This window comes from Rhinopithecus roxellana, chromosome 6 (genome assembly GCF_007565055.1).
Source record: "Rhinopithecus roxellana isolate Shanxi Qingling chromosome 6, ASM756505v1, whole genome shotgun sequence".
In the NCBI taxonomy this organism is placed as follows: Eukaryota; Metazoa; Chordata; class Mammalia; order Primates; family Cercopithecidae; genus Rhinopithecus; species Rhinopithecus roxellana.
In genome coordinates this window covers 31,638,133-31,652,502 of record NC_044554.1, presented here as the reverse complement: position 1 = coordinate 31,652,502, position 14,370 = coordinate 31,638,133, and the positions used below count along the sequence as shown (strand labels likewise).

The 14,370-nt window shown below is 38.2% G+C and overlaps 1 protein-coding gene across 1 annotated transcript in view; it reads left to right on the top strand.

The window, feature by feature from the left end:
* CNTNAP2 (contactin associated protein like 2) overlaps positions 1-14,370 on the top strand; it is a 1,672,147-nt gene that overhangs the window by 716,455 nt on the left and 941,322 nt on the right. Inside the window, 1 exon segment of the mRNA XM_030933000.1 lies at positions 3,328-3,434. Within this exon segment, the coding sequence (XP_030788860.1) occupies positions 3,328-3,434 (107 nt within the window).

Below are 14,370 nucleotides of genomic sequence, written 5' to 3'. Positions count from 1 at the left end.
TTTAAAAAATATATATGGTGATAGGGTTTGCAATTATATCTGAACCAAGTTGGCTAGGAAATAAAACATTTTCCACCATTAAGAATTAGAATACCCATAATCATCATAGGGAGAATGTCAATTTTAAAAATAAGAATTGGCCAGGGGCAGTGGCTCATGCCTGTAATCCCAGCACTCTGGGAGGCTGAGGTGGGTGAACACTTGAGGTCAGGAGTTCAACACCAGCCTGACCAACATGATGAAACCCTGTCTCTAATAAAAACATGAAAATTAGCCAGTTGTCATGGTGCATGCCTGTAATCCCAGCTACTTGGGAGGCTGAGGCAGGAGAATCATTCGAGGCTGGGAGGCGGAGGTTGCAGTGAGCCGAGATGGTGCCACTGCACTCCAGTCTGGGTGACAGAGCAAGACTCTGTCTCAAAAATAAATAAGTAAATTTATAAATAATAAAAATAATATTCAAAGAAGAAAAATATTAAAATTTCATCTAAATAAAAAAATACTTTCAAAGAAATCCTTAATACTGAATTTTTAAGTACAGTTGGACCTCTATATTTGTAAATCCATCTGTGGATCCAACCAATGGCAGATAGAAAAAAAATAAAAAATAACAACACAATGATAAATCTAAGTTATCTAGAGATTATTTAAATTATACAGGAGGCTGTGCATAGGTTAAATGCAAATACTACACCATTTTATAAGAGAGACTTGAAAATGTGTGGATTTGGGTATCTATGGGGTAGGGGGAGGTGTGGAACAATCCCCCCGCAGATACAGAGGGATGACTTGTATTCATTAATCTCACTTGATGGATATATGCTTTTTGCATGCGTGTAAGAACACAGTAATCTTTTCTATCATCAAGACGATTTTCTACTTTGCCCATTATTTACACCACATTTAGATTCCAGCCTGGTTTTCCTTTGCTACTCAGTACACTTCTGCACTACTTCCCTCGAATTAATTGATATAATGAGCTGATGTAAATTACTTTCAATATTAGGCTGAGCTAATATTAACCCACAATAATTTAGAAAGTAAATATACCATACAACACCATATACGTACTGAATTCCAAAATTAAGTATCAAGGATGTTTTAGTTTCATATAATTTTGAAGTATCTGGCCCATTGCTCCCTTCCATGATGTGGAGAACCACCTGCTCTGGATGTAAACACCTTCTGCTGTGTGTGTCACCACACCTCAGGGCCCATACAGAATAGTGGGCATAGGAAAGGACCCTCACAACCCTGGACTGCCCACCACTTTCACTCTTCCACCTCCTTATCAGTGCTTTCCTCACCTATTCTGCTAGGAACGATTTTCAACATTTTAATCATAAACATACAACTCTTCAGGCCCAGGTGAAATGTTCTGAACTTTATGAAGCCCTTTGTTTATCATCCACCTGTAACTCCTCTAGTATCCAAATTTCTGTAGCATTTCATATACCTTTTATGACTCATCAAATTCTTCTGGGTTTGCATTTTTCATGAATCAGATCCCCACCCACCTCCACTCAAATTTGGAGATGCAACATCTTTGTAGCCTTGATAACACTGAGCCCATATTTTATAAAAAGTAAGTGTCTATTAAACTTAGGGTGAATTTTCCATCCCTCATAATAATTCAACAAGATGCTTTTGTTTATGTTGTGTTTTTCCCCAGAGTTCTTCCTCTCATTTTCTTCTCTTATAGTCCTGTCCATTTATTGAGTCTCAACCTAAAAGCTTTCAATCGTGCCCAAAATGTATGTGTGATTCCTCATGTGAAATCCCATAGTACTTTATTTGTCCCTGAATTATGCTGTTTTTCATTTCTTCCTTGCGCTGTAGTTTTCATACATACTGTATCTACTTCTATATGAACTATGAGCTCTTTTGCAAGCTGTGAGTGCAGTCTTAGTCATCTTCTATTTTCCATAGTTCTGTGCATACAAGTGCTCAATCCATGTTTGTTGCAGGAGTGAAAGTTTGTAAAAAGTTGTGGAAGAACAGTACAGCTACTCAGAGCCAGGGGCTCCATGCCAAACTGAGCCAAGCCCTGCTACAGGTGGATTTAGGCATGGCTAGTGGTCAATTGGGAACAGGAGTTGGAGAATGCTATTTCTGAGGCCAGCTCTATCAGATTTTGTAGCAAGGAACTGCTAGGGCATTATGATAAAGGGGTTGCTTGTAGGGTGGGTCTTTATCTGTCCTTTTCCTGTGACCCATGATTATAGATTCTGCTATTTTAATCTGGGGAAGTTTTCCTGTTCTTGACAGTTCCCTATGAAAGTCTAGATCTCGTTTGTGAATACTGATACATCATAATGAATACCTTTGTTATCTGTGAGCATCTTCAGCAGGATTATAACAAAAATCAGGTTGTGGGGTAGATGGAGAGAGGAACTGATGGGAGGGATGAGCGGATGGATGGAACCAGGAGGAAGGAAAGGGTTTGTGCCATTGAAGCAGGGAGGTTTCAGGACCAATTTCAGCCTCTCAGTTTCTGAGGTACAGTCAAGCTGTGCCCTGGAGGCTGTGTTTCTGATACCTACAGCTTCCATTTATTGGCCCACTATTTCCTGCCTATTAATTGTCTATTAATACTTCATGAACATTATCTCCAAACCTTAAAATTACTTGTAAGATAGAATTATCCTATTTTTCAAAGGTGAAAACTAAGGTTCGGAAAGATTAAGTTACGTAGTTACAATTAGTCATCTTAATAAAAAGATACAGATTTGAAAAGAAAACCTGTATCTTTTTCCTCTGTATTATGCTTGCTGCCTCTTTAAGCAGGCTGCTTTAGTTATCCAGTGGGAAATAGGTGTTTGGAAGTCTTAGAAGTCTTTTCTTTCTAGGTTAGTATATTTTCATTGCTGTTATTATGACATTATTTCAAAAACTCAAATTGCTATGAAAAAGTTGGCGATACCCCTCTTTAAGTCAGTATTTGGCTTGATAAAGAATATAATAAAACAAGAAATAAGGCAACTTTTCTTCGATCTTTCACCAGGAGGGAATTTAGCTGCTGTCTTTGTTTTGGGGTAAAAGAAAAATGAAATGAATCTGTGATATTCAAGTAAATCCCTCAGTTGTTTGTTAGTGTCTACTGTTTACTCAAAAATGGGAAGCACCAGGACTGTGATACATCATCTTTGTTGCGCTTGGCACCTTCAATCATGAATCATATTAATCTGCTTAAACTAACAAGGATTAATTGCCTTGGTAAGGCAACCTGGCATTGAAATGATATATTGCCCAGACAGCTTGGAATTTGGCCACTCGTAAATCTCATTTGTTTGTTGGTTTATTTCTGTTTGTCTCTCTCTCTGACAGATGTGTGCCCAATCACTGCGAGCATGGTGGGAAGTGCTCACAAACATGGGACAGCTTCAGATGCACTTGTGATGAGACAGGATACAGTGGGGCCACCTGCCACAACTGTGAGTGCCAATTCATCTCACTTTAATCTTGTAATTGCATGAGAATCTCAAGTCTTGGGCTGTGCTTTGAAGCTCAGCAACCTGAATAATCCACATAATACATCACTCGAATCTGAAAAACCAAGATTCCAATTGTCATTTCTCCAAAAAAAAAAAAAAAAAAAAAAAATACCGTTCTACTTGTTAAAATATGTTCTCTGGTAAAATGAGTAAAAATGACTCAAAGAGAAGGACCATCATTTCCTCTGTTCCATAACCACGTAGTCGAGATTGGAAGGCCAAACTTGGATTCGCCTCTCTGTGTCTAACTCATGTCTGTTGGGTTGACTGTTTGGGAAATTGTGTTAGTGTGATGTCTCTGACTGGACCCTCATCTATCAATTAATCAGAGAGGGAGACAGAGTGTAACTGGAACATTTAGTTTCTGGATGATGGCTGCTTCATGCTTTAGCCCAACTGTTCGGCTACCTTTTTTTTAGATCAAAGAAATGAGTCCGAAATGGAATATCTAAAAGCCAATAGATGTAAAATGAAAACATAAGAGGTAAAAATATTTTTAAATGGCAAAAATAAAAAGTAACATGCAAAAATGACTAGTATAACACAAATGTGCCTTGGTTTATATAATAACTTTATTCCAAAAGGTTAAATAAAAAATAAATTTTCATACTTAAAAAATTTAATGGTCTTATAATATTAATTTTCCAATAATGCATTGCCATTTGCAAAACACTTTTGAAAACAAAGCACTTTTGAAAACAGATTTGGCATAAATCGTATAATTACGAGAAGAGAGTCAACTGTTGGGTAGTGTGTGCATATGTATGTGCGTCTGTGTGTGTGTATGTGTGTGTGTGTGTGTATGTGTAGGGACGGAAGCGCAAGAGAAAAAGAGAGATTCAAGCTTCTCTCAGTATGCCCAAACACTGAAACTCTGATATCTAAATCCTCCGATTATACAAACAGATTTCACTTTACTTTTAGGAAATAGTGACAAGCAAACTATCTCAGAGTAGAGCCCTGGGTATAGTAAAAATGTCATACAGCTCTCTAAGCCTTTCCATTGTGGTATTTGTAATAAAGTGCAAGAAGAAATGGTGTTTTGAATATATTGTAAAATGTTGACTTACAAAGTTGCACACATTTATTTGTTTAGGTCAATATTCGAAAACAACAGACAAAGGAAATCTTTACAAAACTAACAATAGAAAGATGTCAAGAAGGTCAAAATAGCTACTTATTAGATTCATTATCTGTGTTTACATATATGAAAGTATTTTAATGAATAAAGAATAAAAATGATTGATATTGAAATTAATTCAAAGAAAAGAGTTATAACTAAAATTTTTCCTCACCAATCACATCAGAATATTAACCTGCAGTATGTGACATTTATTAAATATAATATGATGCTAGAATTATGTTGATGAAACTGGATACCTTCACTAGCGTAATTTGTATCGTATGTTATAAATACCATAATTAATTACAAGGGATCTTGTTCCTGAAATATGGTAATGCTAACCAGTGGTCAAAAGCAAGAAATTGGTAGTGACTGCAAGGATTTTCTATCTCAGTGATGGCTTTTATATTGAACTGAAAAGTAAGTTATTCTTTTTATATAGCTATACACAGCAAAAAGGCAAAACATAATTTAAAATGTATGCTGCTGGTTGAGTAGCTGAGGTTTATTTTGTTTTTTAAGGGTAATGACTCCAAGGATTAGAAATGTCCTAAGTGTGTTTAGGTTTGGCACTGGTGGCCAGCTTGAAAGGTAAAAGACGAAAATTGTCTTTTGTTCTGCTGCTCCTTCCTGCTTGTTCCTTGCTTCATTTTGTTGGATCTTAGAAGCAGAATCATTCTTTTTAATAATAAAAGCCTCACCTTTTGTTGTCTTCTCCAAATGAAGCCAAAATGTTGGATATCCAACCTGTGCATAAATAGAGGTGAAAAGACCATACTGCATAATTCAAGAGAGGGTTGGCTGGTGACTATTTTCTTCTGAAAAATGTACATTGTAGCTTATTGAAGGCCACTTGCCTCCTAATAACCTGAAAGACTTGATACAGTCTTACTTACTGACATGGATTGGTCAAAAATGTCACATGGCACAAATGTAAGAAGATAAAATGTATGTCATTGAGTTTGACACAGAACGAACAATTCTACTTTTTTACTAAATCAGTGACTACATTCATAGCAAGAAGATGGAAGTGCAAAGACCCCAGTCTCTGATGTGTCTGACGCTAGCTATAAAATCATCAGGCCGTGTGCCTTTGTGGTCAATCGTTTAACTTCTCTTGCACTGTCTTCGACTGAAGTCTCCTGGGGTTCTAAAAGCCAGTGAGCTGAGATTTGCAGTTACTTATTCTGTATTCTGTGGGTTTGAACTTTGTCAGTAACGTAAAATATTTTGCTTCATTATTTCCTGCAGAAGACCAAACATTCATCTTGAAAAGAAATCATGCTAATTATTTTAAATAGTATTTTTTAATTAAAAAAAGCAGCTAACTAAAATCTAAAGTTTAACATAACAGAACATTTGTTAGAGTTTCAAACATTACAGGCCACAGTATTTTAGCACACTTTCTACACCAGCCCGGGCTTGGTCGGGATGAGACAGCAGTGCTATGAGTGACCTGTGATCATCCAGGCTAGAAGTTCCAGTTCAAGATGGAACAGAGAAGCCTTTTTGCTTGATCACAGTGCCTTGTGTTGACTTTGATTCTACCATTTTCTTACTTGTACCCTAGGCCATTTAAATTATTTGAGCTTCAGTTTTCTCCTGTAGGAATAGATAATTAACAGTGCTCACCTCATCAAGACATTGTGAGATTAAATGAAATGATGCACGTAAGATGCTGAGAATAACTTTGGCATATGTGGTACTCAATAAATTTTTGTCATTTCATCACTTTCAGAGCAATTGTCCTTTTCCTTTGAGCTTCTATACCAATAATTGCCCAAATCACAAACTGTGTCCCTTAATTTCATATCACCATACATTGTTTGCTATCACTTTTGTGGCAGATTTGGACTGCAGTGAATGACTGGTTTCCATAGTATTTTTCTCTATAAGAATTGAAGAGCATTAAGATAAATCTATATGCCTCCTAAACCTATGCCTCTTGTTTTCATTTGTTGGTTTGTGTGTACATGGGGACTTTCTTTTTACATAAATTATCTGTAGGGCTTGGAGGACTGTCATTCGTGAACCACTCCCCTGAGGAGCCAGGATGTCTCCCACAGACAAAGCCAGAGATCACAGAAGACAGTCAGATCACAGGAAAGGGAAAGCTATTTTTTGTTGTTTAAAAACAAAAGAGGCTAGTTTGTGACAAAATGCAAATACATTAAATTGTTGACCTTTTATACTTGAAAAAATTTTCTTATACAGGCATTCCACTCTCCACAAATCCTTTAAGAACTGACTTGTAGCATATCTGAATACCAAATCATGACAAAGGGACTGAAGTGATCATGTTGGTTAGTTTGTGTTTATTATATTGACTTATCCCTGCTTCACTCTCCCAGAAGCACTGTAAGAATGTATCTTTTGTTTGGAGATGGAGTCTTGCTCTGTTGCCCAGGCTGGAGTGCAGTGGTGTGATCTTGGCCCATTGCAACCTCTGCCTCCTAAGTTCAAGTGATTCTCCTTCCTCAGCCTCCCAAGCAGCTGGGACTATAGGCACACACCACCATGGCTGGCTAATTGTTTTGTATTTTTAGTGGAGATGGAGTTTCGCCATGTTGCCCAGGCTGGTTTTGAACTCTTGAGCTCAGGCAATCCGCCTGCCTTGGCTTCCCCAAGTGCTAGGATTACAGGCATGAGCCACCGTGCCTGGCCAAGAATGTGTCTTTCCTGTGAGCAAAACTCCGTGTTTCTAGCTGGAGTCTTTCCTCTTAGCACTGCTACACAGATATGCTCTAGCTGGTCTCCAAGCTCTGCAATACTTCAAATGCTCTTTAGTGTCTAATTATCATCCTGTCTTTTACACATACATTCCTTACACTTTCACAATGATTTTACATCATTTAGTTCACATAAATTAAATTCAAAAAACTATCCCTTATCTCAAGGCTTAATGGACACTTTTTTCTTACCATGCTGTCAGGTCCTCTCTTAGACTTCAGTCATTCTTTTTTTTTTTTTTTTTTTTTTAGTGAGGTGGAGTCTCGCTCTGTCGCCCAGGCTGGAGTACAGTGGTGCGATCTCGGTTCACTGCAACCTCCGCCTCCCAGGTTCAAGCAATTCTTCTGCCTCAGCCTCCCAAGTAGCTGGGACTACAGGCACATGCCACCATGCCTGGCTAATTTTTTATTTTTTTAATGTAGATGGGGTTTCACTGTGTTAGCCAGGATGGTCTGGATCTCCTGACCTCATGATCTGCCCACTTTGGCCTCCCAAAGTGCTGGGATTATAGGTGTAAGCCACCATGCCTGGCCAATCATTCTTATATATACTATTAGTTCCCTGTGTGGAACTGCTCTAAAAATTCATTAGAATATCCTCAATAATATGAAAACTTTTGGCTAATTTAATGAATGCAAGAGGTCAAAGGATAGTATTTTAGTGTTTGACAAAAATAAGCAATGTTTAATGCACATCTGTCAGATGTGCATTCTGACAGAAAATATTTTTGTAGATCTTTTTATTAAAGGAGAGATTTTCACATTGCCCAAATATATAGACTTCACGTTTCCAGGGGAAATGGGAGGAGATAAACTAGGTGACTTATATAATTCTTTTTTAACTTTAAAACCACGAGATTTAAAAATTCTGAAATGCTAGTAAGGAACAGGTCCTGACATTGCCAAATAAAGCAAAAGTAAAATTTTTTCTAGCCAATGTTAGAGAAAAAATTAAATGTACAAGGTGACAATTGTACATGCCATATGCTGGAGCATTTCGTCTGGGTTCATAAATGTGTAAACTGTAAATTGTACTGCACGTTATTATAGCGCATCTGAGAGGCACAGTGGATTTCAACAGCCCATACCATGTCGTTGATAATCCACCTATAATTTCACCTATAATTGATGTAATTCAAAGAATAATTTTCAAAACAAATTTAGTCCTACTTGTTGTAGTCACACTAACACAGGGCATAAAGACCTAGATGTATTGGCACAAAGAAACTTAGTATCTCTGTCCATTTGGAGTTTCTACAACTTAGGCATCAGTGCTAACTTGGAGTTTGAGCATTGCTACAAAAACAAGCAGTCATTGGGTAAGAATTGTGTTGGATGTAGTATTAGTCCATTCGCACACTGCTATAAAGTAATACCCGAGATTGGATGAATTAGAAAGAAAAGAGGTTTGACTCACAGTTCCACGCAGCTCGGGAGGCCTCAGGAAACTTATAATTGTGGTGGAAGGCGAAGGGGAAGCAAAGACCTTCTTGACATGGTGGCAAGAGAGAGAATTGCAAGCGAAGGGGGAAGAACCCCTTCAAAAAACCATCATCTCATGAGAACTCACCCACTATCATGAGAACAGCATGGAGGAAACTTCGCCCATGATCCAGTCACCTCCCTCCCTTGACATGTGGGGATTACAGGTCCCTCCCTCAACACATGGGGATTAAAATTCAAGGTGAGATTTGGGTGGGGACACAGAGCCAAACCATATCAGGTACCTACAATAAAACAGATATTTAGCCTTAGGGAATTGGAATCCATCCTTTGGGGCAAGTTCATCTGGCTTGCCAGGTCCTACGTGATATGGCCATGTCTTTAACCTGATTTTCTCCCCTACTTCTCCTCCCATTCTCCCCTTCAGTGCACTGGCCTCCTTTCAGTCTTTGATGCATGCCCTGCACTCTTACACTCTTCCCCGTCCTATACCACTATCCCCTACACAGGACATTTGCACATCTCCCTCTCTGCTTTGTCTAGTACATTTCTACTCCTTCCTCAGATTTCAGCTCAGCAGTCATCTCAGAAAAGCTTTCCATGAGCCTGTAGTTAGGTCAAATCCTCTTATTCTTTTTTTTTTTTTTTTTTTGGAGTCTTGCTGTGTTGTCCAGGCTGGAGTGCAGTGGTGCAATCTCAGCTCACTGCAAGCTCTGCCTCCAAGGGTCACGCCATTCTCCCACCTCAGCCTCCTGAGTAGCTGGGACTACAGGCATCCTCCACCACGCCCGGCTAATTTTTTTTTTTGTATTTTTAGTAGAGACGGGCTTCATTGTGTTTGCCAGGATGGTCTCAATCTTCTGACCTCGTGATCCACCTGCCTCAGCCTCCCAAAGTGCTGGGATTACAGGCGTGAGTCACTGCACTGGGCCCAAATCCTCTTACTCTAGAACACACATATCTCTTTTAGCACCAGCAATGGTTATGATTTTGCATTTATTATTCATAATTATTTAATACTATCTTTCTCCTCCACTGGACTCTACATCCCTGGCAGGAGGTGGTGCCACATTTCATCCACCATTTTAAACCTGAGGCTCGCCCAGCACAGACTATGCATGCAGTAAACATGCACTGCCTCCAAGCATTCTTGAATGTCAAAGAGTATCCAGAGCAACAAGTGTTTTCTTTAAATTTTATTCAATGCCCTTTATACAAATTTATGAAGATAGTGAAGCTATAAGGAGAGAGTAAACTTACAGGGAAAAAAGGAAAACAGAATCAAGTCCAATAACAAAATATGGATAAATAGAAGGCAGAGAGGGTAGTAACAATAATACCAAAAACTACCATATGACATTAAACATTATTCTAAGAAATCATATGGAGGAATTTAGGATATTAGCAAAAAAACTATGTATTTCAAATTATCTTTAAGGAAAATATCGTGCCATGTTAAGACACCCCCATTCATTACTGTAATTTGTGAGAACTATGACATTATAGTAACAGTAGCAAAGTAAGTTGCAACAAAAATGATATCTTAGATCTGCAGTCTCCAAACTTTTTGGCACCAGGGGCCAGGTTCATAGGAGACAGTTTTTCTACAGACCAGGGTAGGGGAGGAGGGTGAGGGGATGGTTCAGGATGCAACTGTTCCACCTCAGATCACCAGGCATTAGTTGGATTCTCATAAGGAGTGCACAACCGTAATTCCTCACATGCACAGTTCACAATAGGGTTCAGGATCCTATGAGAATCTAATGCTGGTGCTGATCTGACTGGAGACGGAGCTCAGGCGGTAATGCCCGCCTCCTGCTCTGAGGCCCGGTTCCTAACAGGTTGGGGACCCCTTATATCATAGAGTGTGATCAATTACTATACTGGCTAACTGTAGGAGTTATTCTGAAATAGATACTGATATGCTTAAATAATTACTAGTACATGACAAGAAGTTTATTTTAAACTATGAAATTTGAATAACATGAACATAACAATCTTTTGATTTATTGTGTAATATTATATGTGTATCCTTGCTACAGGGAAGTTATGGAGAGGGGAAAACACTGAGGATTTGAAATTAGATGTCCTGATGTCAAACCCTCAGATCCTTAGGCTATGTGGCCAAACTTGCTTCTCCATCAGTTGGACATGTCTAAGTTCCAGAAAAATGACTGTCTCCATGCTTTATAAATCCTCTTGTTTCCTCCAACACGTTTGCTGCGTTAGTGTGGATTTCACTCATACAGAAGGTGAAATCAGCTTTTCCAGTCCACGCCACAGGTTATTGACAGCAATAAAATAGGAATTATTCAGATTTCATCACTTTCCTCCCCATCTCTCCGCCCCCGCTCCTCTGTGCTGTCTTGGTTTTCTGTTTTTAGGCAAGTCATTTAGTGTCTCTAAACTTAAGTGTCCTCTTGAAAATTCAATGAGATATTGTTTATTAAAGTGCTTTTTCAATGTACCCTAGAACTTAAAGTATAATAAAAAGAAGTGCTTTTTAAATTCAGAAAATATCCTACTTTTAAAGAACTTATGCCACTAAGTTTCAAAAAACATCTAGTCAAATTTTACTTTGAGTATAAGTCGCATCTACTGACCAGTATAGTCTTCATTCGGAACACAGGCCATATTTTCATATCAGTGATTCTCAATATTTCAGTAAATGCTCATTGAAAACATAAAGGTTTTTATCAGCCAGTATAATAGCCACACTAGCTGATTTATATGCATGGGGTACATCTACTCTTTCCAATCTAGATATGGCATTATGTAGTCAGGTTGTGCATCTGTGTTATCAAGCGAGCAACTACCAAATTCCTTCAATTTTACTTTCCATCCCATTCCCACACCACAATCTATGTTAGATGCTCAGTGTGCCCCTGTTAGTAAGGAGTAACTATGGGACTCAACTGCAGGACCGCAGGACACGAAGGACCCATATACTGCTACCATCACTTATTCATTCATCAATTATGTTGAGAACTGACTCCATTCCATATATGGAATAGATGCTGGAGTGTGAAGGAAAGGACAGAAGAGGGCAAGAATACTAGGATGTAGCCCCCTCCAACAATGTGTATAGTTTCATTAAAAATAAACGTTCTTATCACCTTATTTCCACATCTCTGGTTCACCGGGATTGTAATCTAGGAATAAATTCTACGGCATTCTTATCTCTTAGAATCTAGCTTGGCATTTTTCATGTTTACAAAATATGGATACATGTAGACACATAGGGGAAAAATAAATTTATTTAATACTTTGTCACAAATTATTTGTTTTAAGCAATTATTTTAAGTTTTCAGATTATATTTTCAAAGGGTTTGTTTGCTCTATTTCTGGGTTTGTTTTTCTTACCAGATGGACAGGGAGAAATCAGGGTGAGGCGATGCAACTTCAGCATGGTGCTTGGTAGAGAATGTGGTTTTCAATAGAATATACACAAGTCAAATATTAATAAGCCCTTGCTCAGCTGTGTGTATTCTCTAGAAGAAAAAATCACGTTCTCAACAGAGCTAAAGCATTGGGAGCTAAGGGAAACAATGGCAAGTGATGTCACTTCCTGAAATCACACTTTTTGACAAAGAAACAATCATCCCAGCAGCTCCTTTACTCTCATATTCATCTGGCACCTACAGATAAAATCAGATGGAAAGAGCTGTGAAAGTACTACCTGGGTAGAAATGTTGGAAGGGGATTTAAAGGTCATTCTATCTTTTGGCTACAACCAAATAAATTACACTGGATTAAAATAGTGCAGGTTATTTGGAGGAACACAGTCCAAGGATCTTTACATTTCTAAGGCAGACCAAATTTCAAATTAATCCCTTCTTTCATGTCTTGCTTTGGAATGATGACCAAGATTAAATACAGAAAGAAAGGATTTAATTTCAGTTTTGCAAAGACTCTTTCAATAGTTTCAAAAATATGTCTTTCTCTTTGAGTCTTGGCAAAAAAAAAAAAAAGAAGAAGAAGTTGATCTGCAAATGCATATTGAAAAGCAATGTGCTGTAGAGACATGCTGTGATCCTATGAACTTCTCCGAAGCTATAAAATGCCAGTGCTAGGTCTTGAGGGAGCTGGCATTATTCATTAAACTCCCTGTAGTCTGAATCCCAGTGTATGTTTTATCCAAGGTTCAGAGTGAAGAGAAAAAGGAATAGAAAATACCAATTTTAACACATTTGTCAGGTTGAATTATGGAAAAAAAGGATATAGGGAAAGAGTCTAGTTTAATTTGAAGATAAGGAAGGGAATTTCAGAAAGGTTAATATCTGCTCAAAAAACAGGAAAGAGAATTAGAGTAAAAAATAATATGTGTCTCTCCTTTGATACTTTTTAACTTCTCCGAAACCAAACTATGTTTGGTTTCCATACTGACATTAGTCATTAAGTTTCTATGGCAAGTCTTTAGCTTTTCAGATTTGGTGTATAGGCTTATCTTTAAATCACAGACAGTTTCAACTCATTCAACAATATTATGCACTCTTTTGTATGCGGCACACTATGTGAATACAAAAGCATAGATGACAGCCATTTTCCTTAGGAAGTATACAAAGTAGTTATAAAGAAAACAGGATAAGTAATGAAAGCATTAATACATTATAAGAAGGTTACAGGGCCAGGCGTGGTGGCTCATGCCTGTAATCCCAGCACTTTGGGAGGCCGAGGCGGGCGGATCACGAGGTCAGGAGATCGAGACCATCCTGGCGAACACGGTGAAACCCTGTGTCTACTGAAAATACAAAAAAAAAAAAAAAAAAAAAAAAAAAAATTAGCCAGGCATGGTGGCGGCGCCTGTAGTCCCAGCTACTCGGGAGGCTGAGGAAGGAGAACAGCATGAACCCATGAGGCGGAGCTTGCAGTGAGCCAAGATCACCTCACTACACTCTAGCCTGGGCGATAGAGCGAGACTCCGTCTCAAAAAAATAAAAAAGAAGGTAACAGATATTTATGTGTCCAACTAATATCAAGGAAGTATGTATGATCTGAGAGAGAGAGAACAATGTGAACCAAGATATTTGGGAAGACGTTCAAGCAGGAACTGAACTCTGAGCTAAGTTCCTTTCAGAGTTCTGTAAAGAAACAGAAGTAATTGTTAAATATTCAAAAAAATTTGAATTGATGGTTTAACCTTGGTAAACCTTGATAGCTTGAATCACAACCTTGGTAAACCTTGGTAGCTTGAACCAGACCGTGGGGGAAGAATTTATCCTAGGGAAATTGACAAACCCTGTATATCAAGATACTTTTAATAGAGCTGGTTTACTAGCACACCACTGCCCTATTCCCTTATTAATAAGAATAATAGTATATGCCTGCCAATATTCTTGTAAAGAGTTCAGTTGATATGTAAAATGTCTAACACGTTGTCTACTGTGTAGTCAGTTCTCAATAGATGATAGCCACGGTTATAAATGTAACACTGTGAAGAGACTGGTCTTGTTAAAGGAGCAGCAAGGTGCAGACTTGAGTCATGGGTGAAGCTAGCCAGAAGACAGTGATTTTTCAGCACCTCTGTATCAAAGCATAACTTCAGATGTTTTTCTTCATAAGTCACTTTTTTTACATCATG